Consider the following 26,540-nt stretch of genomic DNA (forward strand, 5'->3'; position numbering starts at 1 on the left):
AAGAATTAACATTATCTAAAACACTTTGTTTCATTTCGTCTGTAACTACTTACGGTGATGTTTATGGTGACCTCCGCCATCAAAAAAAGTATCAAAATCAGTAGATTCATGGTTTTTTTGTGGCAGTATAAACAAAATCGTTACTTATGGAAAAAGTATTCAGGAACATATTTTTACATACTTTTTTAATGCTACTTTGTTTGTTTGTTTTGTTTGATTTAATTGGAAGATGGTAATGCAAAGTGTGTAATCGACGAACGTGTACATTTTCAAGATTCGTACAAAGTTTTTTACTTTTCTTAAAATAATTTTGCGCGTATTTCTTCAGTGAAAGTCATATAACAATTCAAACGACAACTGTTACACAACAACAACACAAGTAGCACAACTTCCTTTCATCTGTCTTGCTTTTTTACAGACCCTCTCTTAGAAATATATTCCTGTCCCAAATTACATAAACGTTTTCTTTTTGTAGTTACCCAGTCTTCTACATATACGTTGCGCTTACGCCCCGTGTCAGATCTTATCTTTGATTTTCTTTTACTTTTTGGGGTACTGGTCTCATTTCCTATAGAAAAGGATTCATTGGACATCAAAGACGTAGCAACAGATAGAGGATTCACATCTAACTCTGAATTTTGATCATTTGAAATTGTACGCAGAGGTGTGTCAGTTGTTAAATCTTCTTCGGAACCATTTCCCTGTATTAGCGTAAAGTCTTTAACAGTTGTCGACTGCTCTAAAGTGTCATCAACGTTGTCAGAACAATCACTAAAGTTACAATAAGGTGAAGGCATTAGAGTACGTTCATTATCATATTCACCATTTTCTGCGCCACATGAAATGAGGGATTTTGTTAAGTCTTCGTTGTTGTCTGGTCCATAGTTTTCTACGAACGGACTGTGTAGTCAGTATTATCGGAGATGGTTTTTGAATAACAAAAACTAAATTAGGAGAATAAGGTTTCATCGGTGAATCGTATGTTCACGTCCTTTATGATCTGGCTACGGGTCGAGTGAGCTGGAGAGATAAGTTGTCTTGAAAATAAATACTCGTTTTGGTCATTATATTTTCACTACACTATTAGCTAATTAACACATAAAAAGTGCACAAACGGGCGAAACACCGCTAACTGTCAATGTCGGCGAGAATTCCCCGCGCGTCACCCCGCCAATCTTAGTTGGCGGAATATATCTCGCGGGCCGCTGCCGTGCGTGCAGCATACACTCCGCTATATTGAGATAGTGGTTTGTCTACCACACGATTGCTTGAAGTACATATACTTAGCGTTATGTAAATCTCAAAACTTTTTTGTTTCTCATGATATTTTTACAAAATTTGGTGGACTTAATCCTTATAAAATAGTTAATCAAATTACGTGAAAAACGAAATTTTCTATTTTTTGAGTTAGAGTAGTGTTAATTGGAGGCATCGAAACGATATATACAACTTTTCGATCTTAGGGGGGATGAGGGTCGGCAGACTGCTCGAGGATCCTCCCTTGAGGTTTAGGATGGAGGAACTGTTCACCATCAAGGTATATTTCTATTTAAGTTGAATTTTCTTGTATTTAACTAAATCATCATTTTAAATAAAAACTTAATTCTCTGATACTTATCCACACATACACAATGTATGGATAAGTATCTGTTAGCCGTTTCAAGAGAAATATAAGTGAAATGATTTTATTTACAAGTGAAAGTTGAGTGTTTTAATTTCTCTATCGTATTAAATGTAAGCGCAGTGTTGGCCTAATGGCTCCTGCGTGTGACTCTCTTCCCTGAGTTCGTAGGTTCGATCACGTGAAAGAAAGTCCATAGGACTTTCTTTCTATGTGCGCATGTAACATTAAAGGAAAATATCACGAGGAAACCGTCATGTCTTAGACCCAAAAGGTTGATAGCGTGTATCAGGCACAGGAGGCTGAACTTACTTATTATACAGAAACCTGAGGCCCAAACCTAAACAACATGTAGCGCCATCGATTTATTTTATTTTTATATGTTCTGTGACTTGCAGCACTGACAGACAAAATACAATAATTGTAATGCTGGAAGAGCGATATATAATACCTCTTTATCTTCATGATCTGGTGTAGAACAAGAAATGCAAGTGGAGTTCTGGGAATCGTTTTCTAGTTCTAAATGAGGTTTTAAGTTATTTGTATAATTGAAGTGATATGTAATACATTAGTACATAAAGTAATTTACGATTGATTAATTTTTCTTGACATATTTTCTTGTTTTTTTTATAACAACATTCTTCATAAAAATAACTAATATATTTCATGTTCATTAATACTGAAGAGTGAAGACATAAATAAAAATTAATCAGTAATCAGTATTAAGCATGTGCTACACGGTATGAAACGGCGGTTTAAAACTTTGGTTTCAACCGTGTGGATAGTTGTTTTATGCCGAATTTCGTTTAACCTTGATATGACCTTGGCAGCACGCTTTGCGTTGCAAACCGCGACCAAAACCGTTGGTTTGAAACAGTCTAGCCGCTTGTTTAAAACCACGCGTTCGGCAATCGGCACTGTCGTTCTGCGGCGGCGAGCGTAGACGCACGCGAAGATGACGTTCTGCACAATGGCACAAGAAGCAAGTGAACGTGAAGTTATTACCGAATTGCTTTAATTATACAGATAATTGCCATGTCTTTGGGATTTATCATGCGAGTCATATAAAGACTCGACTCAGAAAAAAAATGCGTGGGTTATTTTAGCCGAAAAATTAAAAGTTATAGACCCAACTTTTTGTTGTTTACTTAGGCAAGGCGCCATGATTTCGTTGTAATTTATTCTGAAAGTGCGTCAGGTACGGGAGCGCGGAGACGTCTTATCAGCGCAACGTTATTTTGGACACTGTTGGTTTAAAACCGTGTAGGCTGTAGCCGAAAAGCGCAACTCGCTTTTATTTCGTTTCAAACCGCCGTTTCATACCGTGTAGCACATGCTTTAAGATTCTAATTTCCCCAGTATTGCCCACAACAAATTTTTATTTCACTATTTGCCATGAGATTCAGTAAGAACTATTATAGTTCGTTGTTATTTTGTGTCCAATATAACCCTGGAAGAAATCTTCTGCCGACCTATGTAAAACAAAATCCTGAAAATAATTGTATTATCACCTTTCTATGCATTAGGGTATGCATAGAAAATAATAATAATTTTATAATTAATTTATTACATCTTTCGGTAAAAAGATTCGAATAATTAATCTTTTTGAATTCGAATGTGACCATATGCATATGATTTTACTTTTGTAAACACAAAAACAATAAAGAATTATATCTAAAAAGATCTAAAGCATCGTGCCAGTTACCGGCTAACAACAAAAAATAACCATATAGATTAGGCCTAACCTAATCTGTTATGGGTTATGTCCCTGTCATGTGTAGCCTGTTGACTTAGTGACAGATTGTCAACTGTGTTACCATATAAGTTATAACAAGTAACAACTGTCTACCTCGGCCGATCTTGGTTCGTCATTAAGCATTCTGTATTTTTATAATCATTAATAGTTTATTATCTAACGCGTTAGAAAGCTATAAATTTAATAACTTACCTTTTTAATTAGATTAAACCATTCTCATTGATTTTTTTTAAAACTTGTATTTAATCATCACAGAAATATAAAAAGTCATCCGTAATCAATGCCCTACATATTGATAAGAGGCAATTTAGCTTCGTATGGCCACAAAAATCCCTGGCGTGTTTTGGTATCTGGCCTGAAAGGTACCTATTTAAATTCTGTTATCTGATTATACATACGTCGTCAGACTTAGTCTTGTAAACGCATCATCAACCTTGTATTCACGCGTAGAAACTGTGCTAATTTGTTTTGAGTTTAAATTATTTAACACTCTTTACTTGTTTTTATAGCCGAAGATATAGATCAGTTGAAACGATTTGCTTGTGGGGGATATAGCGACAATTCCACTATTGTTTATTTACAACATCCTTGCGTAATACTCAGTGCTTTAGAGGTAAGTGCTTTGTTTAATTGTGTAAACATTAAATAAAATGTTCAATGTTGCAAACATTTTTATACTGCAAATTTTTAGGTATTAGGGTACAAAGTAGTGGCTTCAAGTTCAACTGCTGTAAAGCAAGACTATAATGAATATATGTGGACTATGAGAAAGGAATTTTCAGAGCCAGAACCATCTATAATTGTTGAGCAAGATAACATCACAAATTTTAGCAAAGAGGCTATGCACTTTCATCATTCTAATAAGGACGACGAAGTGTAATAAATATGGATACTAAAGGCAGTCAAAATGTATCAGGCACCAATTTACCAAACATTCCAATGTCTGAAGATGGAGTAGTATACATTGCTGTTAAAGGTTCCATTCATGCAAATGATTGCTCTGTGTTTGGTTTAGGTTCAGAAGAAATTAAGGCTTTGACAAAAAAATATCCAGGTTCTGGTAATGTTGTGAATGGTGTTGCTATGAAAACCAATGTTCTGGAATTGATTAATTCACTCAGCCAGCTGGGATATAAAGTGGTGACAAGTACTGGTGAGGCAGAAATCATCTGGACTCTTCAGAGAGATATATAATTATTGTTACTAAATATTTGTATTTTATGAGTAATTTTTAACACCAATGGAGGGCAGCCACTGTAATCATGATTGTCATATAACAAATGCTAACAAATCAGTTTGTCAAACTCTATCTGAAATGGATTGGGAGAGGGGAATTTGGAATGCAGGTATATTTTAAATAATTAAAATTTATAAAATTTTAACTCATTCCGTTTTTTACACATTAAACTGCACTTTTTCAGCATTTTCTGGAGATAAGGATAGGATAACAGAATTGATAAATAAAAGTAGAAACATTACAGAAACTGTGAATGCACCAGATAATGCTGGCTATACTGCTTTGCACTATGCAGCAAGAAATGGTCATTTAGATATTTGTAAGCTTCTTCTTGGATATGGAGCAATTCTTGATGTTCAAACAAAGAGTGGAAAAGCTACACCTTTACATAAAGCTGCAGCTACTGGTAGGTTACTAGACAACATTTTAAATGTGAAAGATGGAATACGGAATCTGCAGCTTCATAAGAGCTTCACAGCTAAACCATCATTAATCAGTGCATGTTTATTTAGTGTACATTATTTTTCAGGCAAACTGTCAACTGTAAAATTTCTCATAGAGTCTGGAGCTAAAACTGATTTGATAGATGACGATGGAAAAACTATACTGCATAAAGCTGTCGAGTATAAACGAGAAGATTTAGTTAATATGCTGCTTGAAACACATCCTACCCTTCAAAATGTAAAGGACAAAAGAGGCTTATTGCCCTTAGATTATAAGACATAATGATAATTTAAAACTTGTCCCCTTGAGAGTCATGATAATATAAGGTACAATTTTATCATATCTGTTTGTTACATATATTAATATTTTTCTGATTACCAGTTAAAGTCCATGTATTTTTTTTTTGAGTTACAATTAAAATTTTCGCGCGTTCAAGTATTACGTAACGAAATTTTTGGAGATTATTAACCCCCCCCATGTAACTCGCCGTAACGTTTCTCAGTACCCAAGTACAGTACTGTACCCAAGTATAGTAAAACGTTTTTTGACCACCTAGTGACTCTTTAGTTACTATTATGTGGTGTAATTCGAAAAAAGTATTAACAACGCGTAATTTAATCCCCGCCCCGCATCGTAACGTTTGACAAAAGGAACCCCCCCCCCCCCCCTTCCCAAAATACGTTACGTAATACTTGAACGCTCCCTAACACACTACAACCTCATATTTGCTATAATTGTATCTTATACTATGAATATAATTTTAAATGTGTATTGTACTCACAATATATTATGTTGCACATTTTCACTTTAAGTCAATTAGTAAAATATGAATATCTAGCATATAAAATAAATGTAACTGTAATTTCATTGTGTCATGCATTTTTAACATTTAAGCACCCTATTTTGTGATTAGTAAAAACTATTTTCTTTTGAAGACAAGAAACTGGTCCACTCACATATCATTCTTTTAATTATAGTTCTATAATATAAGAATATTGTCCTTTGATGTTGGATATTATATGTTGTCTATTTGTGGTTTAAATTACATGTTACATTCAACAATCAATTCTATATATTATTTGTGACATCTAATGGGCCAGTATTAAGTGTTATTGACATATATTGGTACCTACATACTATTAATATACTAAGAAAAAACCTAAACCTTAATTAGAAAGGTTATTAAATTAATTCATACATAAGTATTTTATGTAAATTTTTATTTATGTTCCCTGAATGTGGTTTTTGTTTGATCTTATTATCCTATTTGTAAAATGATATAGAACATAAATAACTATAATAGTTAAGATATTAGATTATAGGGTATTTATTTTAATAAGAAGTGCAACTAGGCAATAGAATTGGCATTATGTTCACTTTAATTATATATTTATAGTGAAGGTAACTTTCTTTTAACTAATCTTTATATGGCAATATGGTTTTTATAAATAAATACATTAGTTAGTTATTCATTGTATTAAGGCGAGTCACCTTGGATAAGATGGTGTTAGCAAGTCAACTTCTTTTTAATTATATTTCAAATTATTTATATTGAATTAAAATCTGATATTAGCGCGGTATTATTCAATACATGCAGTAAATGTAGTTATAATTGTATTTTCTACTCCATTTCTGTGTTACCTTTTTCATATGTGTAGAGATTTTAAATAAAAACTTACAAGTTCACAATTTATAAATAATTACAAAAATATCCTTAATTTCTTAGAATAGTTTTTTCTGATGATATTCTTTCTAAATTTTACTCACAACTTAGTATCTTAGTATTTGTGGACTATGCCTCACCTCAACCACTGGTTAATAAATCTAAAATAGTTAATACGAATTTATCTTTCATTTGAAGGTAGGAGAAACAAATGAAATATATAAAAATTGTAGATCCCATAATATTTACCTAACATGCATTTGTTTATATCGATAAATAATTGCATGAGAGTGAGCAGGAGATAGAATGATCGCTTGTATTGCGTGCAATGACGTTGGCCTTACTAGAAACTAACTACCGAAGTTAGTTTAATCTAATCGTCATATAAAATTCTCGTGTCCCGGTGTTTGTAATTAAATTCCTCCGAAATGGCTCGACCGATTTTCGTGAAATGTTGTGTGCATATCGGTTAGGTCTGCGAATCGGACAACACCTATTTTGCATCCCCATAAATGTTAAGAAATTTTTTGGTTTATTTTTTTATGGTACAGGATACATAAATACATACGATCAACCCCTTTTTTGTGATAGTAGATATTTTTATTGAACTAAAAAAATGTTTCTTAGAAATAATATACATGGCGAAACAACGTTTGTCGGGTAGTAGATATATATAAATATACACAACGGACTTAATGGGGTCTGACTGCGGAAACATGGATGGTCCATATTAAGAATAGAAATTATATTTTTAAAATTAAAATTTCGTAAAGAGAATTTATGAAATATTAGTATTTTTTATTTTATGCAAAATTATTTATTGAAATCTCAAATAACGATTGGAAATTAAATGCCACGTGTTTTTATTATCAAAGAAAAAAAATTAAAATAATAATTTGTATTAATTTTCGACACTTAATATTTTAATGACAATTAAATCTCAAAATAAAACCATGATAATTAATAATATACATATCGTTTTTAGGATTAGGAAAATAATGTGAAACTATATAGCTTTGTTGAAATGATAATTAAAATTACTGCTGCTTTAATAACATTATTTAAGAAAAGGTAGAGACAATAAATAAATGTAGGTAAATTATGTATAAATTGTAAATATAGCTCATTATTTTTCACGTGCTAATTTAGATTATTAACTGAAATGTGAATGTCTGAATGATGAGGACATCACCATCAGCCAAGACAGTAAAAACTACAGAGTTCCTACATTGTTAAAACTCAAAAATTCTTTTTTTAACTTTATATCACTGCCATCTACTGCAAACAAGAATACACTACATACTAATGAAATTACAGATGACCTACGTTCAAAATCCTTTGGGGACTGGACTGGTAAGTGTCAAATTCAAAATTGTCAGCGTTGTCGGTTGTTTTGCCATTGGAAAATTGAAAGATCTAAAAGTCAAAAGATGCTTCTACAAACGTCTCTGATGTTTATTTTTAGAAATTAGAAGACCGTGAGTGAAGCGGATATAATTAATACTTTAATGTACGCAGAAATCTTTCCTTAACAATTATATTTTATGTGAAATATTTTTATATATTCACATAGTGACCATTAATAGATATCAATTGTAAGTTTTTTCAGTGCCTTTACCTTTAGTATGTAGTTCTCCTAGAACGACCTAAGTCTTAGGGCTTCAAGTATAGCATTCAGAAGTGTTACGGGTGTGGTGAATTTGCGGTTAATGTAGGAATAAATGAGTTAATATTAACTCAATTTTGATTTCGGATATACGTCTTCGTGACGCATTTGAAATCACCTGCACGGTCTAAGCGATTTGTGTCCTTTACTTTAAATCAAGCAAAGAACGAATGTGTAAAAATATTTATTTTAGGAAACATGAAACAATCTTATTTACTACAAAATGTCTGCTGAAAACTGCTTAGTTAAGGCAATCTATTCATTCAAAGGCAAAAATAATGATGAGTTATGCTTCAAAAAAGGTGATATCATCACTGTTACTCAAAAGGAAGAAGGTGGATGGTGGGAGGGTACATTAGGTGAAACAACAGGATGGTTTCCAAGCAATTATGTTACTGAATGCAAAGGTAAGTTCACTCCATTAGATTATAATATGAGATGTTCTGTTAAAGCATCTTTGATGCTTCTTTTACCATCTTTTACCATTAAAGTGAAATTATTTAGAGTTTTAAATAAGTAAATGAATGTGGTGAAAGAAGTATATTATGAATAATTTAAATGTCTAAGTATTATAATTCATATTAAAATCATGACCTCAGTACCGTCTGCATTTAATTAAAATATCTAATATTACACCTAGGTGTGTTTATGAAGTAATAAAATGTTACATATTTTGCTATAGATGCCTCGGGATCCCTAACTACATCTCCTATAAGAGCAGTTTCAGAAATCCAGGCATTTCGAAATGTTGTTCTTAAAGATATTATTGATTCGGAAAAGGCTCATGTTGCAGAAATGCAAGGACTGGTTACAAACTTTTTACAACCATTAGAAAAAAGTGAAATGTGAGTACTAATTTTTAATGTCATCACTTCTTTCAATGATAAAATGGTGGAGTATCTAATACAATTTAATTAAGATTTGGGCAATAAAAAAGCTTATAGTGGTCGTAGGAAATTTCTTAAACACAATAACTTTATAACTACTAACATTTTACTGATAGATTCTTATTTTAAAACCTGTTTTAGGCTCACAAGAGATGAATTTAAGCAGTTAACCGGCAATATTGTTGAAGTGCTTCAAACTCATGAACAGTTTCTATCATTGTTAGAGGAATGTGCAACAAAAACTGGACCTGATCAAAGAGTTGGAGGGCTATTTCTACAATGGGCTCCTAAAATAAAATCAGTCCACCAAACATACTGTGCAGGCCATCCTAAAGCTGTTTGCATTCTTGATAAATATAAGTAAGCTCAATCTTATTCTCTAAAGTTTAGGCTTAGAACTAAACTCTGAATCTTTTACCTTTAGACTTGTGTATAGGTTGAAATGTATAGTAGTTGTTTGAATAATATTTTCCCAATAAAATGTATTATAACCGTAAATTACAGCACGGCTTATCCCCCACATTACAGTGTGAGTTTAGTAGAAATGCTAGGTTCTTCACATTCTTTAATGTAATATCAGTTTCTGTATATGTTTAGGAAATCCGTATTATCATTCTTATATACATTATATAGCTTATCCTTACAGTTTCATAGGATGTTTGAACGCTATGTAAAATAATGAGAATAATATTACAGAGAGGAATTGAACACTTGGATGGAAAATAACGGTGCGGTATGCCCGGGTGTACTTGTCCTCACAGCTGGTCTATCAAAACCATTCCGACGTTTGGGCAAGTACCCTGCAATGTTACAAGAGTTAGCGAGGCATGTTCATGAGGCACACCCTGATAGAGGGGATACTCATAGGGCTTCCGTTGTGTACAAGGATATAGCTGTGAGTATTTCTATTTAGAAATATTACATGTCATTTTGAATATATGGCATAGGCAATATTTTAAAATATTGGTTATTCAAAAGAGTATAATTTTAAATTTAACTTATTACGTACTTGTTGGGAATCGAAGTTTTATATATACTAATTCGATCCTATCCCGATGTTAGATGATATTTTTGTATTGGATTTACATTTTTATGAACAATTTTAAAAATGTACAAACAAAAAAATATTTCACCTTAGATCAGTACTTCCTGTGATTATCTCATACAAACTCAGTTTTCTAATATTAGTATAGGTCGGTTATTGTAATATATCAGAGTCTTGTGGTAATACATCTTAAGGTTTACTGGAAATTATTCCAGAGTGGTTGTTCAGCATTAAGGCGACAAAAAGAGTTAGAACTGCAAGTAGTAACGGGTGAAGTCCGAGGCTGGCCGGGGGGTGAGCTAGCATCTCTAGGGGATGTTTTACACATGGGGAGTGTTGCAGTTGGTCCATCTCACCAGGACAGATATTTGGTTCTCTTTCCCTCGGCCCTGCTCTTATTGTCTGTTAGCAAGAGGGTATCTGCCTTCGTCTATGAGGTTTGTTTAATACTTAGCAACTATGTATATTCTTTATAATACTTTTTTTTTCTTTTTGGGTAGTTGGATAGACAAAATTATCAATAAATAAACCACCATCGAACACCTTTATTTTTTATTTTTTTGGCTATTAAATATTATGTTCTGCATAAACAGTGATATTATTGTGCTAAATACAGGTTATGCAAAGTTGATGACAAAATGAAAAGATAATTTTTATCTCTTTGACAAAAACTATTATCAGTATCTTTGATAAACAAAATCTCCGCCATACTCATTTTAATTTTGAAAATTGTATAAAAATCGTTTACTTGACAATAACAATGCCGTGTTTCATTTTTAAAAAGGTTTGTTCATTATTTACAAATTACAAAAACATTCTGACATATAGTATATTAGATGTTTCACTTTACGTTATACACTGCTGCAGCAGATGGTAAAGACACATACCAAAATAACTAAATCAAATGCAAAAATGTGTATGACTTGCTCACTCTATTGAAATTCAGTTCCTGTATTCACTTAAATAAATTTCTAGGGATGTCTTCCATTAACTGGTATCACAGTGTGTAAGCTTGATGATACTGATTCAAGAAAAAATGCATTTGAAATTAGTGGACCAATGATAGACACAATAGTAGCCGTGTGCCAGACCAAAGCTGAAGCTGACAATTGGGTCAGCTTATTGCAAAAGCATTCGAATATTAACAGCCCCACACATGAATCGAACCAGCCACACTCGTTGCCACATGTAAGTCAAATTTTTACCTTTGTTTCATAGCGACTCTTTGGAGTTTTGGTGTTGCTAGGTTTTAATTATATTCTATAAAATATTTTTAAACTTAAAAACATTACCATTGCAATACTCTACATCTTCTACCGGATATACCATGGAGAGTGTTCAGAGGAGTTCGGATTAATACCTGCAGCTGAGTTTCATCGGACGTCGAAGCAGAATACGAAATTCCACCTGTATCACCACCTCGACGTCCGTCGTTCCACAAATGAGCGTTTTTTAAGGCAGCTTTTGCCACCACTATGTGGAACCAGCTGCCCACTGAAGTATTTCTAAACCAATTCGACTTAGGGTCCTTCAAGAAACGAGCGTACCAATTCTTATAAGGCCGGCAACGCACTCGCGAGCCCTCTGGCATTGAGAGTGTCCATGGGCGGCGGTATCACTTAACATCCGGTGAGCCTCCTGCTTGTTTGCCCCCTGTTCTTAATATAAGTCTAATTATTACATGGTTTTCGTAACTTAACTCGAATAAATAATACTTAATTAATATTTAGTTTCAATTTGTTTTATAATTTCTCTAGCTGGCCCGATCTCCCTCAGAAGGGGCGTTGTCTAGCATCAACAGTAGCCGGCGCAGTCTCTATCACGTGACCTTGCCACCACCCACTTATCCCTCTGCCTCACCGTACTATTCTCTCACAAAGTACTTCGCTAAACTCGTTAGAAAGAAAGTCATTACGAGACAAATGCTGCGTAAGCTTCTGCACGAAAGAACGTGGGCAAAAGCATTCGAATTGTCAGGGCTGCCTGTTAAAAGAAGACACAAGAATCAAATTAAACTTAAGATAGAAACGGACGGTACAGTAGGTGCCGAAACTGAAGCCTCTGATTCCGATGACAGTGAACACGAAACGGATGCCACAGATAATTTTACACACTCTGGTAGTACTGATGCGGATGCTAATAGTTCATCGAAAATGTTACGGCAAAATGCGATTGACAGCATCGGACCTCGGACTATTTCCTCATCTTGCAGCAGTTGGGACAGTAGTTTTGGATATGTCAAGTATTTCGATACGTCAACCGACATGCAATTCGATTTGCCACAACCAAGTGTTAAAGGTGATTGTACCAAACACATTTTTGATTCTAACAGAAATTTGTACGACAGTCGATGTGAGGAAAACAGCTTGCAAAGATCGTCACGTAACAATAATTTAAATGTACCTTTTGGACCATATTCCGATAGCGCTGAGAACTCCAGTTTTGAAGCAAGAGACTACATGGCCTGTGAAGACCTGGTGAATATGGATCAAAATACTCAATTTGATACTTTGGGGTCGGAAGAAACAGATTTTCTGCCGACTCGACGAAGCTTTCCCAACTGCAGTAGTAAAAATGACATGCCCAAGTTGTGGAAATCAAGTGAAGAAAACTATTGTCCATATAAACTTGATTATGATACTGTTATGTTAGACCTTCTTAAGGTGTTAGATCCTCCTTCACCTAAATACAGTCGTGATAATCCTGTGGATTCAATAATAATCGATCCGCCGCCTATGTTTAGGAATGAAGAAGATGATGTGAAAATTATAAATGTGACCCTCAATGCTGATATTCCTTTCCGAAAACATTCGATAAATTCGGATAAAAAGCTGAGGAGATCCATTTCTAAGTCTATGGTGGAAACGGAAAAGAAAAGTAATGATCCACATTTGCAAAGAATGAGCTCACAGTCCGATAACCAGAAAAATCGAAAGAAATGTGAGTGCTGCAACCGGTCTCTATGCCCCAGTCCCAGGTCTTCTGACTCAGGTGTCGCGGGAAGCTGTAATCTAGCGTCGCCTGAACTAAATATGCATGACTATACCAGCTCGGGAAATACAGGAAATGACTCAGATTGTCAAGAAAAACAATCAACCTTACAAAAATATTCCCAAAACACATTGGACAATCGCAAGATGTCCATTTCCGATATAGAGGCTGCAACTTTTGAGGATCAATGCAGGTGTACTTCCCCATTCGGCTCCACAGCCAGGACGTCTTGCGTGACAAGTGTCACCTCTGAAAATAGCCTTGACGTAAAAGATATATCCAATACGATGCTGGTGTCCACATACGCTGCCAACCCGCCATTATCCTCATCTAACATCAAACGCACGTCTATAAGGAGAAACATAGAGCGATATATTCCAGAAATAAAACTGAAACCGGATGTTCCTCCTCGTATTTATAGGAAACCGAGTACACACTTTGAGGTTCCTAAAAACGTTCGTCAACCATTACCGTGCCAGTGGAGCACGCTAAATATAACAGAACGCACTAAGCCCAGCTTGCATTACCATATGCGGATATACAGAGAGAGTCACAATGAATGTAGCGATGAGAGGCCGTCCCGTAGGGATTTATTCCGGAATCGCGATGCATTTTCTAAAGATACGAACAAAACAGATTTATCATCAAAAAACACAAAGACGAGGTCACGAAGCGAGGATTTACTAAAAAAGAAAGAGTTGTCGCAAACCGATTCAGGATTCATGGTGTACCGTTCAGATCTGTACGCTCATTGGTGGATGAAAGCCAAATTACCCATAACCGTGGTCACCGACTCAGGCAAGGATCATTTTTTTGTAAAGTGATACTGTTTGTGTACCATCTGTTTGAAGATATGTCATAAAATTTGTAACCACTAGATTAATAATATCATTAGAGTTGCCCCAGTACTGCAGTGCTTTACTCGATCATCCTTGCCTGTGTTTATTCATTATACTAACTGGACAACTCATTGCATAGTAGTATAATTAACTAACAACCAAAATAGGCCATGCATGAATAGGCTTGATACGTTTTTTTGTGAATTTGCAAATGTGGAAGCGAGCCCATGGTTAATCTAGCAAATAATACGCCTAAAGTGCTTAGATAACAAATACTATGGAAATTACAAAAAATCACAAATAGATTACCTGAACGTGTTAATGCAAAATACGTTTTGAGTTTCCTATAAGAAAAGAGATGTTTATCAAACGTAGTATTGCTATTTGGATATTTTTATATCACATGACAAGAAAAACTGTTTTTGCGCATTTCCCGAACACCTATAATGCTTGTGTTCCGTGCTAAATAATAATATAACCGCCAAAGTCTAATATGACCGACATTTCCAGATGGCCATGAGCGACAGCAGTAGCGAGCTCTCCGGTCTAACGAACCACAAAAGATCACATTCATTTAATAATCATCAAAGTTACACGCAGCACACTCAAACGCCGAAGACAAAGCAAAAAAATCAATCGGCCCGCTGGCTTCTTAACTCCTGCGATTCGCTCGACCAATCACCTGCCAAATCTAAAGTGCCAATCGGAAAGAAATACTCATCTGTGGACTTCATAGATTCGGGCGCGAGTTATAGCAATAAAGGTATGTTTATAAATTTTGGTAATTATAGACCTATTCGTTTCGTGCATACCACAGTTTAGTTGACACTTCATTTGTACGCATTCAAAGATTGTAAAATTGGTACATTTTAACCGGTAAAGATTATTTTTAACAGAATCAAATTATTATGGCTTCAAATATCGTCTATATCTAGAAAGTTCTCTTTTTCCAACTATGCAAAAATTCCACAGTGCTTGCATAGTTCGGTAAAACATTTTAGAACACTATGACTGTTAATGAACATTATTTAGTTTAAGCTATACATAATAAATTTATAGTTAGAAAAAAAAAAATCGGCGTCGTTACACGTATTTACTTCCATTTTCATTCTGATTAGTAAGACGTTGGGAAACAACCTTTACAATAATCCATACACAGATTATTAAAAATCATAATTGTGTACTGTCTCCTCGATCCTTCTCGATTTTGTCAGATTTCTTGCGAAATTAAAAGATTCAAGCCAAGTTTTGCGAAGAGAGATATCAATCAAATTTAAAATGGATGCTATGTATGTAAAGTTCTGTCACTTTCGTTAACTGTGGATTTTTCTGAGAACATTGTGAGCGTGTGATCCTGTGGTAGTGTGTTCGAAACACGGTTGCGCATCAAATGATGTCATTCGCATTTAATACTCGCACCAACGAAGAAGGAAAACATCGTGAGGAAACAGACAGATATTGTTTATTAAGGAAAAAAAGGCAACAGATACATAAATCTATAGGAAAATCTACGACTACGGCATTACGACTGGTAGAGAATAAGAGTTCGGACCTGAAATGTAGGCCGATAAGGATTATAAGCAAATAGGAAATAATGATTCGGTGGGTCTATAAATAGGCAGACGACAGTTCAAGGTGTTCGCCATATGTTTGAGCGGCGTCCGAACGATATTAGAACGTTGGAAATCATAAACATTTTACGTTTTATTGTGTCTGAGAGGTTTTATGTTTAACTAGAAAATGCTGCTTTCATTTTAAACAGATTTTAAGCATCCTATTGCTAAGCGTACTCTTCACTAATAGGCCGGCAACGCACCCACTAACATGGGTGTCAATGGGCTCCGGTAGCTGCCTTTTCTGACTGTTCCCTAGGCTCCAAAAAACGAAATCCGACGTTTTGTTTGGTTTTTCGACACATTGCATACACACAAGCTATGTAAAAGTAAGCCGCGATATTGTCACGATGATTGGGTATACATACTTGATTTCCTTACATTTCTCCATCTAAGGTTTAGAAACACACTCCGCTGTGCACTACTACATGTAGTCTAAATAAATGTTTTTTCAATAGGTTGGAGTATAACATGCTTACGACCGGCGCCGCCCCTGCGGCCGCAGTCGTTCTCAGTGGGTTCGGACGAAAATATTGGCCCAACACACCCTTACGCCCCTCATCAAAGAAAGTCGAACTCGTATGAGGAAGACGCCCTTATTCTGAAGGTCATTGAGGCTTATTGCACCTCAGCACGCTGCAGAAATGCTGTTAGCTCCGGTAAGTTTATCGAACTATAGGGTTTAATAACATAGAAATCGCTAATACAGGCTAGCGTCTACGTGATATTTTTTATGAATCTTGTACCATTTCTTATCCCGTGCCGAACTAAATTAGTAAATAAATTTTTCATACGGATTAACGGAAAGCATTTACTACTTTGTGAATTGTTGAGATGCAGTACCCTTCGCACAAACCTTTTTGATAGAATCGTCATTTATAGATTTGGGATTGTTGGTTGTCGATGTCCATACTAGAGTCTGGCTAATGAAAGAAGATAATTGAATTATTTGAAAACTTTCGGATGGCAACACAGAATGTCATTGAATTTCTTAGGTTAGTATGATTTATTGTCGTGATACTTCATGCAAATACTCATTTTTATTTATATTATATATTTTTTCCGAATAGTTAACAGGTATAATAGGCTAAACTTTGTTTGTTTAGATAGAATATATATTATTCCGAATAAAGTTTTATAATAAATATACTTAGTTTTCCATGCAATGCTAGTCATGTATCAATTAGTAAAATACTAAAAACGTATAGTATTTAATTTCATAGAAATACAGTTGCTATCAATGTATAAAAATAATGAAATAAAATCAAGTATCAAGTAAGTTTAATCCACAAAATATATCAAACTTTTTTTTTAATTCGCCGCGCTTTTTCGTTATCTTCTTTCATTAGCCAGACTCTAATAGTTTATACGAATACTAATTGAGAGCTAATGTGTTTATATGTCGTAGTTTCAAACAAGCTCGCTAGGTGCTGGTTTCAGTTTTAAGTTTTCGATATCAAAATTTTATTAATTGTATTCTATTACGTTAAATTGTACGTGTTGTTTGTGCTAAGGATGCAATTTTGAACACTAATTAAACAAAAAACTGTAAATTTTTGACACTAAACTTTGACAGATTTGTAAGCATTATTGTAGTTTTGAAGTTAGAAAACAACCGTGACGTAATGTTTAGTGACATAATTTATTATTAATCATAAATGTTTAGAGCTATGGCAATAATTAATTTCTTCTATGTTAACTGTCAAAAATGAGATGCGGTGTCAGTTGTCAATTTTTACCGCCTTACAATAATAACATTACTACCGAAATGCGTGTAATACACATATCGCTATCATAACATACAGAAAATGTAACAGATTGAGACTGTTAATGATTTTTCTAGTATATGAATACACTATATACATATGTTTTTCTTAAAATAAAAAAAAATTACGTCTAAGTTTTTCCACTAACGCAATAAAGTGCCTAGCGCAAGGTGACAGTGAGTGAAATGCAACGTGGCCGGGAGTCAAAAGTACAAAGCACTTTGAACCTTCAATTGTAGCTGTAAGGTCTCAATTTGAATCTCACAAGACATATCGAGAAATTCAAAATGACTGCTTACAAAGAAAATATTTTAATTTTCAAAAGGTTGCCATCGTAATGTTTCCCCTGGCACTACGCACTACGTAGAAGCTCGATTAACGTATAACAAATGGTTTTATTAGTATTGAAATAATAAAAATGACATTACTAACTATATTACCATCTAAGGCTGCTATAGGCAAAAGGTCCGGTACTAACCCAGCTTATTATTACGCAGTACCCAATATACCCCTGGAGTTATTCGAGTCGACACGAAGGAGACATGCCAAGTCAAGAAACCGCATTATCAGTTGGTTATTAGAATAATGTCTGACTGCAGAATGCTTGAAATCTCTATTTCCTTGGCTGACACCTAATATTCAATAATACTCGATTTATTATATTTAATACACTATAGCTACTTATATAGATGTAATGCATGACAGCTTACTAATATATTCTATTTATTGATAGACCTCATTATACTCGAGGTAGATCTGGTAGATCTGTATATTTTAGTACAAAGTAGCTAGTCATTGTAGTTACGTGAAATGCAGTATTATTATTATTTATTCAGGTTAATTTTGACGATAGTATAAACTCTGTGGTAGTCTTTTGAGGACGTTCTATAGTCGTGGGAAATGGTTATTTATATTGGCAATGCAAGATACTAACTCACCATTTCTAGCGCCTTCTCTTTCACACCCTCGATGGTACTGACAAAGACGGACTAACGCTAATCCTTTCTCGTGTCGGTGTACAACCTTTATGTTTTGTTACATGCGGCTGCCTTTTGCACCTGCAGTGGAGTCCGGCCACTTTCCTCTCGGTAAAGTACAGTATCACGCACACACTAACAAACCCCATTATAAACTGTCGGTCGGGAGGAGTGGGACGCCGGAATACACCGGCCGGAAGGGGACTAAGGTAAAGCGGAACAAGAGCTCGTCTGCGGCCGACGGGTACGGGGGTGAGACGAGATGGCTGCTGGACCGGCGTCTTGAGATGAACAGGTCCAACCCGAATCTGTGGGAGTGTTCTGGGGATTGGGATAGATTGCGAGCGGCGCGTAGCGGATCCCAACCAAGCCTGGCGCGGCCTCACGTCCCGCCGCCGCGCCCGCTCTCCGCTCCGCGTTCTTCCGCTCGTTCCTCTACCTGGTGTTGCGGCACCTTTGTCAAACAACTCACTAAATCGCATCACTTTGACTGACAGTGATTTTCTCGAAGTCTCGCTTTGACTCATCACTAACATTCTCCCACGAGTGCGTGATCGCGAAGGCTTCTCATTTATTAACCATCTTCATCTCGATGTGCATTTGTGCGATGTGCGCATGATTCCTTTCAAGTGCCATTATTGACTTCCGAAGCGTTATCTATGTGAACATAGATTTTTACCGATTCTGTAGTGCATGTATTATAGTTTATTGTTAAGATTTGGTGCATTGATATTATTATATGTACGATATTTATTGTTAATAGAAACCCTATTGCACGTAAAGTTCCATTATGTTGAAAGACTTGAGATTATATTGAATAATATGCATGTGTTTTTAACTAATTAGTATGAAATTTTATATTTTACTTTGAATAATTATGATATATTATGGTTGGTATTGTTACACTTTAACTTAGCGAGGCAGTCAGAAAATGTATTAAATTTTTGTTGAAATTTATAGTAATGGAAGACAAACACTCCAGTCATGACGAAAAATATCTACGACTACAGTATATTATTTTTTTAAATTACCTTATCATATTTTTTTGTTTGCATCTATCTATTATGACCCATATCGAAAACTGTATTTGTATGGACATTAGTAATGAAGAGCAGTATAAATCAATAATTACGCTACTGATTTGAAAATGATATGATAATTCGCAACACATTGTACCTTCGGAGACACATTTATAGTTAAAATACAGTAAACAAGTTCCCTTTATAATAAGCATATTATAAAACGAAGGTCGCGTCACTCTTTACGCGATAAACACAACCAAAAGAAATTTTGTACGGTTCACCAATAGAAAGAATGATTCCTGAAGAGGTTTATAATTCATTTTATGTAAGTTTAATGAAATATAACGATTATTATTGTTGAAGAAGTAAAAAGCTTGATGCAAGCGGGCAAAAGCTTTGTCTTTTTACACGCTTTATATTAGCTTCACCTGTATGTATGTATGTATGTAACCGACTCCTTCGGACTCGATTTTGACCCACTTTTAACGGACAGATTTAATTCAAACTTTGCGCACCTGTCAAAGATCGATGACAATGCAATAGTCCGAAAAAAAATGAAAAAAATAAAAAAAAATTTAACTAAAAAATAAATAATAGTTAAAAAAAACTAAAAAACACTTTTTTGTTCTCGATAGACGAAAAATATGGCACAGAGCGCCCCCCCACGCTTTTTCACAATAATACCAGTATTTTTTGTTCATTACCATTTTCAGCCTACATTAGGAATTATTTTTCACTTTTTAGTTTGATGTGCTTTAAAAGCGTGTTTTTTAGGTTATTTAAACTATTATTTTAAAAATTATGCTTTTCCGCTTAAGACGCGTTTGCTTTCGCTGTATGTATGACTTAATAGGCATTGAATTATCAGTTAACCTTTGGATGGACACATTTCTGCGTCGACGTTCGATCGTATACCGGAAACGTATTGAAATCGTATAAACCGGAAGTTTCAAGATCCCTTCATACCCAATTCATGTATAATCAATATCGCTATAATGGTCTCTAGACCTTGAATAATGACAGTGTTGTATAAAGAAAATATTTTGCTATTAGAACGGTACTTGTTCAAATATTACTGAACACGTATAGGTATGTTAACTAAAGCTGGCGGCTTCAACATATTTACACTTTGTGCTTGTGTAGTGTCTGTGAATAAGCGCGAGACGTGATGTCAAACTGATATACAATCATAAATACATCATGAATAGACTGTCCGTCGTGAATGAGTGGACTAAAATGTATAGCATGGCAAAAAAAACATATTTTGAAACATACTGTATGTGAAATTGCATTAGTGTGAGTACTGTGAACCCGCCAGCTTTCGATAACCGACCTATATAAAGAGCGATTTTGTTTTATTTGCACTGGATAGTAGATTTTAGACTCGTGATTCCTGTGGTTGAAGGATGAGATTCTGAAACAAGACAGTACAAACTCCAAATCGTCGATGACAACCTCGTATGTCAAAAAAACATTATTTTTTTATTCTTAGACTATAATGTCGTTTAACTGGTATAATCATGAAGTGAGGACTTATTTATGTTATTAATAAATAAGTCTTTTTTTACCATCTAAAACTATGGACAAAAACACAATAATATTTTAACGAACATTGACGAAATGAAACATTTTTTCGTTTCCTGTAATGTTTGGTTCTCTGGACATACGAGGTTATCGTTCTACAGCGACGAAATGACTCCCGCATGTTATTTTTTACCATTACCAATTCTTAAAAGGCTGGCAACGCACTCGCGAGCCCTCTGGTATTGAGAGTGTCCATGGGCGGCGGTATCACTTAACATCATACCGCCGCCCCTCTCCCTCGCCCCCTGTTCTATAAAAAAAAAGTTAAAATAAAATAGTCTTGACATACAAGAGATTTGAATCTAACCTTATGAGTCAACTATCCCACACATTTGCTTCAATTTTATTAAATATTTTTTGCTAGCTATAATTACGGTGTCTTTTGTGCCCGAAACAATTGTTGCGTCACTGAAAATCCTCCAGGGGTCTGAGACACTGTTTTATAGGAAAGACACTGACACTTCGTCACGTGACCATTTCCATACAAATTCGCTTTTGGGTGAGCCACGTGCTTAGATGAACCTTTATCTCCATTACATTGTATTCCGAATCTAATTTGATTTAGAATTTCGTTCAATTATAATAGAAGAGAGTTTTCTATAAATGTTGCTTATACGTAGGGATACAGCCTTGTACAAATTGTGTTATTAAAGGCGAAGGCTTTAGCGGAGTAATAGAATTGACAGCGCTAATAAAGCTAAGTATTCAGTTTACGCTCGCTGCATAATCGCCGACTGCCGCGACGTGCATATGTTTAATATTGAACAGGAGAGTGCGACACTAAAGCTTAGTTTCACGTAGCTAACAATTTTTGTTCGAGACAACAGAAGATTTTTTTTTCATTAGGTATATATGCCTGCGGGGTCACGCCAGATGAATACATATTCTTCGTAAAGTATTTCTGTGTTATAATTAACTGGAAATACAAACCTTCCCCACAAAGGTTACATAAAGTTCAAAGTGTAATCGATGTTTTTCATAATGTATGTTTTTTTGGTATTTAAGAAACGAAACCAATTTTATGAATAACAATTGGTTTCTTAACTTCATAAACTTAACCACGCCACCACGTGGTTGCGGAACGTACGGTAATAGAGCTTTTTAGACTAGCGCAAGATACCCAGAAAGAGAACCAATTAAAGTTGTTAAGTTAAAGAAGTTGCATCTGAAGAAGAAGAACCACGCTACACTTTTAAACACTGAATTGGCAAAAATTTAAACGACTATTATAAATTTGTTTCAGTGGTCGAAAATTGTTTACAAAACCCGTCAATCATTCGTGAACTCGTATGAATGATTTAGCGGTGTATATTTAGATATAATACGTTCGTGTTATCGACAGTTTTAAAGTACAGTCTGAAATTGATTTTATATTTTGATATCGACGTAAATGCTACCGTAAAAATACTTTTCCTTTCGGGATTTAGACGATAAACTCTTGTATAATATTAATGAAGTCTTATATGATAGAATAAATTGACTTGTCTCTCTCTATCTCTTTTCTAAGGAGTTAAGTCAGTTATGAGGCTGATTTAAGTTTTATGAATAATATATACTTGTAACGTGTTTACTTAGTTTAGTTTAGCTAACTAACACCGAATTCCAAAAATAATGGTTTCCCGTTTATATTTATTTTAAATATTAAATTTATGGATACGATTCGTCAACGTGTACGCTACCCGCAAAAATTTGTGGTGTTTTGTGTTACAATGGTTTTATGCAATATACTTACTACAGTTGTCAATTTACACATTTAAAAAAACATCGTAACCATGGTAACAATGGCTGATGGCTGGATCACATATGTATTGTCTATTTCAAAAAAATATCAAGAAAACTTGACTTTACGGGTGAACTCGTTAACTATTTTTTTTTAATCTACGCCAAACTTGTAAGGACTATTTAGAAACCTACTTAGGCATATGAAATCGCCAAAAGGGACACGGAGTATTTTACATATGGGTATTTAGCGACCTGTTACACGGAACAATAATAGAATCTTTTTAAAAAAAGATTTAATGATTTTAATTACAAGTATATTAACTTAAAATAATAAGGAAGTAGTATAAAACATGAAATAGTATAAAATACGAGCGCGACTGTTCGGATGAGAGTTAGGAAATCGACTGACTTGATGGGAAATGAGAGGTTGTTTATTCATGGTAAGAAATGATGACGAGGATAGGACTTAAGGTATGTCAGCAATATAGGATGCATTAGGGAGATGTAACAGACCCATAAATAAAAGAATAATAAAAAAATCCCAAGTGTACCACAGCCTTAATACTGAATACGCATTATCTCACTTACCTTATTTCCTCGCAAACACCAATAGGCTTGGCACACTTTAACTTTAATATTTCTTCCTGACTGTTTTAATTTGTTTTGCTTTTAGTTTTCCCAGAAATAGGCCGCTTTAAAATCCGTACTTTAACTCACGTAGCTAAAATTCGCCCGCCATCCTATTGTTTTCATACTTGGCTGGCTTCGGATTCAACTTGTGTTTAAATTGATTTTTTATTAACAACTGCTGACATAATCTCTCATAACTGAAGACTTGTAAACGTGAAAACAAATTTACTGTGTTGTATAATAAACTAATAAATTTATTAACAAACACGTATGTATGCCATGCCTGATGTGGCAAAATTTCAGTAGTTTGTGACTTCTGAGTTATATTTATTATGTATATGGAGAATTAATTATAATAAATAATGAAATTAAATTAATTTTTGAATAGGTAATAAATCTACTATTAAACTGGCAGATCAATGTCTGATAATTCCTCTTTGAGCTGTGACTTCAAACATGAAACATACGATAAATGAACCGTTTATAATACATTTTCTTTATATTACACTGCCGTAGATTAGATTCAAAACTACGTCTTTTATAAAACACTAGCGACACGCCCTGATTTCGCTGAAAAATTACATACCTAAACCATCCTCATGAATCATTCTAGATACTGGTGAAAACCACCAAACCAAAGTAGTTTTTGAGTTTATACCAAACATATAGACAGATGGGCGTGGTGGACGACTCTTTTGTAGGCTCTGCAACGTTTCCGTAGGAAGCTTTAAGGCAGCGTTCGTTATATGGATTTTTGCACTTCTAGCCTACCTTATCTAATTTAATACATTTTTTTCCTTTTCTCACAGTGGTTGCCTGGAAGAGATCGCTCGAAAGCGATAAGGCCGCCAGTTGCCTTTACATTTAATTATGTTAAATTTTTATATTATAATGCAACAAAGTGTGAATAAATAATAAAAATAAACGTTTTCGGTTGGCCATTTTTTTATAATCGGGTTAATATATAGCTTATGTCACTCACAAATAACGTGGCGTTTTATAGGTAAAAAAAACGACAAAAACATCGTTTCATTAGACTCAGAGATTACCTTTCAAACTTTACCTCTTTATAATACCTACATATTCCAATATAACCGCTTTTAGTATTGATGTGGGTATACTGTATAGAGGTGGTTTTTCATAGCTCTCATGTATGTTTTAATGACGTCGTAACTGTATCATAAATCTACACGGGATAACAGCTGCGCATCGCGTCTTTGTGTTCATATTGAGATGGTTATTTATCGATTCTAAATGTGATTTGTTGTCTACCGCTAATAGCACATCCTATTTCACACAATTTCGATTATGGTCGATTGTAAATTTATTACACGTAACTAATTTGTTATTGCGTTTTAATTACATTTCAATTTCGGTTGCCCTCTGCCCAAGGCAACCCGTCACCCCATTTGTCCCTATTTTCAACGAAGAGTTTTGGATTTAGCATTCTAATTAATGGGCTTTTTTTTCTTTATCAATGTTTGAGTGTGTCCAGCATAGCCAATCTTATTATTTTGAATAATATTAAATTCTATGTAATATTTGTTCTATTTTTCAATATTTTGGTAACATAAGTTTTGCTTTGTTCGTAAGCTCCTTAGTCCAACATTGATCAATGAGCACCTACATTGCTGAGAATTACTCATGACTTGCTTGAGCAAACTTTGTTCGAAATGTGGTTTTAACTTGAAACGAAACAAACGTTTGCCGGTACAGTCGACTACAAAATATTCGTGCTTTAACATCGAAATTACGCGAACAGAGAACAATCGCTCTTTAAAATATATAAAAAATTGTACAAGAAAAATATTTCGAGCGGGTTTTTACATTAATTAGTGGTCATCAACGTGGAGCAACATCCGGGGACGCCACGCAATTTTACTCGTTTCTTTTGACCCGCTCGGATCGATGCCAATTTATCATGAAACGTAATGTAACTTTTTAATACCTCTTCCGTACAAGCGTTAAACCTAAATTTTACATTTTCCGATTTCTCTGCCTCGCACAGTTTGAGTGTTTAATGTAAACAATATTTATCTTATATATGGTGTTAGACTAGAATGTTACTGTTCTCTAGTCGATAAATGTATTTAAAATTCGAACAGTATTAAATTTGCTATTATTAAGTAGGGTCGCTTATCCGAGCTTTTTAGTGCTTCTAATTAAAGCTTGTTTATTATATAACTCCACCTCAATGTATACTTAGAATATGTGATTTGTTACTCTGAGAAATGTATTACTATCTACCGTGTGTTACATACTGCTGTTTATATTTATTTTTATAACAAATTGTAGGTTACATAAGTATCAATAAATTTTATTCAAATGTATATATTTTTTTATTTACACAAGCTTCAGATTAACTTTCCGCTAATTGCGACACGATTAAATTAAGCACATTGCACGGGAACACGATTAAACCGCCTTGCTGTATCTCGAGGTTGGTAACTTGTGACAAATGACGTATGTTCCGGTTCCGCTTCTCGCCTCTGATATTAATCATTGTGCAATTATGTTTTCAGAGTGCGACGAAGAGTCTCCGGTATCGATAGAGGCGTTGGTTCGTTCTCCGTCGCTGCCCATTCACTCCTCGTCCAATCACGCCACCAGTTTGTGGACCATTGTCATGAGATTACAGAATGAAATAAAAACTTTAAGATTGGATGTCAAAAACTTACAGTTACAATTGAACGAAGAAAAACAAGAAAGAACTCTCGCCATTGCCGCATTGCAATCGAAAAACATATTAAAAGATGCAAAAGAAAGTAAATGTTGACTGCATTTTAGTTTATACCAGAATAAATACAGTATTTTTAATATTTTACCGTTTTTCATTTAACTTATATTGAACTTAAAGGGATTGAATGGTTCAGTTCCATAACATTAGCTCGGTTTCAAATCGAGGTAGCACATTGAATGCAATCGCATACTTGCTATTTCCATCTTTGAACAATTTATAAAGTGTGGCAGTGGCCAATATATAAGTGAAACTATTCTAACCACGGGTTCTGGCGGCTGGCTCGATTCACTGACTGCTCATTGAGGCGGACAGCCGTGTGCTATGTATGTACTACGGT

The 26,540-nt window shown here is 34.6% G+C and overlaps 4 protein-coding genes across 10 annotated transcripts; all 4 read left to right on the forward strand.

The window, feature by feature from the left end:
- The first annotated feature begins 3,465 nt into the window (after positions 1-3,465).
- On the forward strand, positions 3,466-4,257 carry LOC125056700. Of its 2 annotated transcripts, XM_047659967.1 has the most exons (4): positions 3,466-3,484; positions 3,633-3,739; positions 3,887-3,990; positions 4,069-4,257. In XM_047659967.1, exons 2-4 carry the CDS (start codon positions 3,658-3,660, stop codon positions 4,255-4,257), a joined length of 375 nt encoding a protein of 124 aa, XP_047515923.1. In that variant the 5' UTR covers positions 3,466-3,484; positions 3,633-3,657. The 2 variants fall into 2 exon arrangements, with proteins under 2 accessions (XP_047515923.1, XP_047515922.1); XM_047659966.1 differs by lacking the exon at positions 3,466-3,484 and having other exon boundaries at positions 3,526-3,739.
- Positions 4,258-4,262: 5 nt separating this feature from the next.
- LOC125056701 lies at positions 4,263-4,571 on the forward strand. Its single transcript, XM_047659968.1, has one exon. It carries the CDS (start codon positions 4,263-4,265, stop codon positions 4,569-4,571), a length of 309 nt encoding a protein of 102 aa, XP_047515924.1.
- A 10-nt stretch (positions 4,572-4,581) lies between these two features.
- LOC125056699 (ankyrin repeat domain-containing protein 39) lies at positions 4,582-5,471 on the forward strand. Its single transcript, XM_047659965.1, has 3 exons — positions 4,582-4,723; positions 4,799-5,020; positions 5,144-5,471. Exons 1-3 carry the CDS (start codon positions 4,618-4,620, stop codon positions 5,338-5,340), a joined length of 525 nt encoding a protein of 174 aa, XP_047515921.1. The 5' UTR covers positions 4,582-4,617; the 3' UTR covers positions 5,341-5,471.
- A 2,605-nt stretch (positions 5,472-8,076) lies between these two features.
- Positions 8,077-26,284, forward strand: LOC125056959 (rho guanine nucleotide exchange factor 7). Of its 6 annotated transcripts, XM_047660340.1 has the most exons (11): positions 8,109-8,316; positions 8,581-8,794; positions 9,070-9,232; positions 9,416-9,634; positions 9,971-10,169; positions 10,535-10,756; positions 11,295-11,507; positions 14,660-14,912; positions 16,221-16,421; positions 18,026-18,097; positions 25,986-26,284. In XM_047660340.1, the coding sequence occupies exons 2-11, from the start codon at positions 8,611-8,613 to the stop codon at positions 26,237-26,239; spliced, it is 1,980 nt and encodes a 659-aa protein (XP_047516296.1). In that variant the 5' UTR covers positions 8,109-8,316; positions 8,581-8,610; the 3' UTR covers positions 26,240-26,284. The 6 variants fall into 6 exon arrangements, with proteins under 6 accessions (XP_047516294.1, XP_047516292.1, XP_047516293.1 ...); XM_047660339.1 differs by lacking the exons at positions 18,026-18,097; positions 25,986-26,284 and adding an exon at positions 18,593-19,831 and having other exon boundaries at positions 8,106-8,316; XM_047660341.1 differs by lacking the exon at positions 18,026-18,097 and having other exon boundaries at positions 8,111-8,316.
- Positions 26,285-26,540: the final 256 nt, after the last annotated feature.

This window comes from Pieris napi, chromosome 15, assembly GCF_905475465.1.
Source record: "Pieris napi chromosome 15, ilPieNapi1.2, whole genome shotgun sequence".
Classification (NCBI taxonomy): Eukaryota; Metazoa; Arthropoda; class Insecta; order Lepidoptera; family Pieridae; genus Pieris; species Pieris napi.

Bases quoted from the DNA above. Each gene is read 5' to 3' on its own strand.
- LOC125056700 (XM_047659967.1), top strand. From the start codon at position 3,658: ATGCCCTACATATTGATAAGAGGCAATTTAGCTTCGTATGGCCACAAA. The intron at 3,740-3,886 runs GTACCTATTTAA...TTGTTTTTATAG, and splicing joins TTTGGTATCTGGCCTGAAAG to CCGAAGATATAGATCAGTTG. The intron at 3,991-4,068 runs GTAAGTGCTTTG...GCAAATTTTTAG, and splicing joins TAATACTCAGTGCTTTAGAG to GTATTAGGGTACAAAGTAGT.
- LOC125056701 (XM_047659968.1), top strand. From the start codon at position 4,263: ATGGATACTAAAGGCAGTCAAAATGTATCAGGCACCAATTTACCAAAC.
- LOC125056699 (XM_047659965.1), top strand. From the start codon at position 4,618: ATGGAGGGCAGCCACTGTAATCATGATTGTCATATAACAAATGCTAAC. The intron at 4,724-4,798 runs GTATATTTTAAA...GCACTTTTTCAG, and splicing joins GAGGGGAATTTGGAATGCAG to CATTTTCTGGAGATAAGGAT. The intron at 5,021-5,143 runs GTAGGTTACTAG...ATTATTTTTCAG, and splicing joins ACATAAAGCTGCAGCTACTG to GCAAACTGTCAACTGTAAAA.
- LOC125056959 (XM_047660338.1), top strand. From the start codon at position 8,611: ATGTCTGCTGAAAACTGCTTAGTTAAGGCAATCTATTCATTCAAAGGC. The intron at 8,795-9,069 runs GTAAGTTCACTC...ATTTTGCTATAG, and splicing joins TTATGTTACTGAATGCAAAG to ATGCCTCGGGATCCCTAACT. The intron at 9,233-9,415 runs GTGAGTACTAAT...AACCTGTTTTAG, and splicing joins CCATTAGAAAAAAGTGAAAT to GCTCACAAGAGATGAATTTA.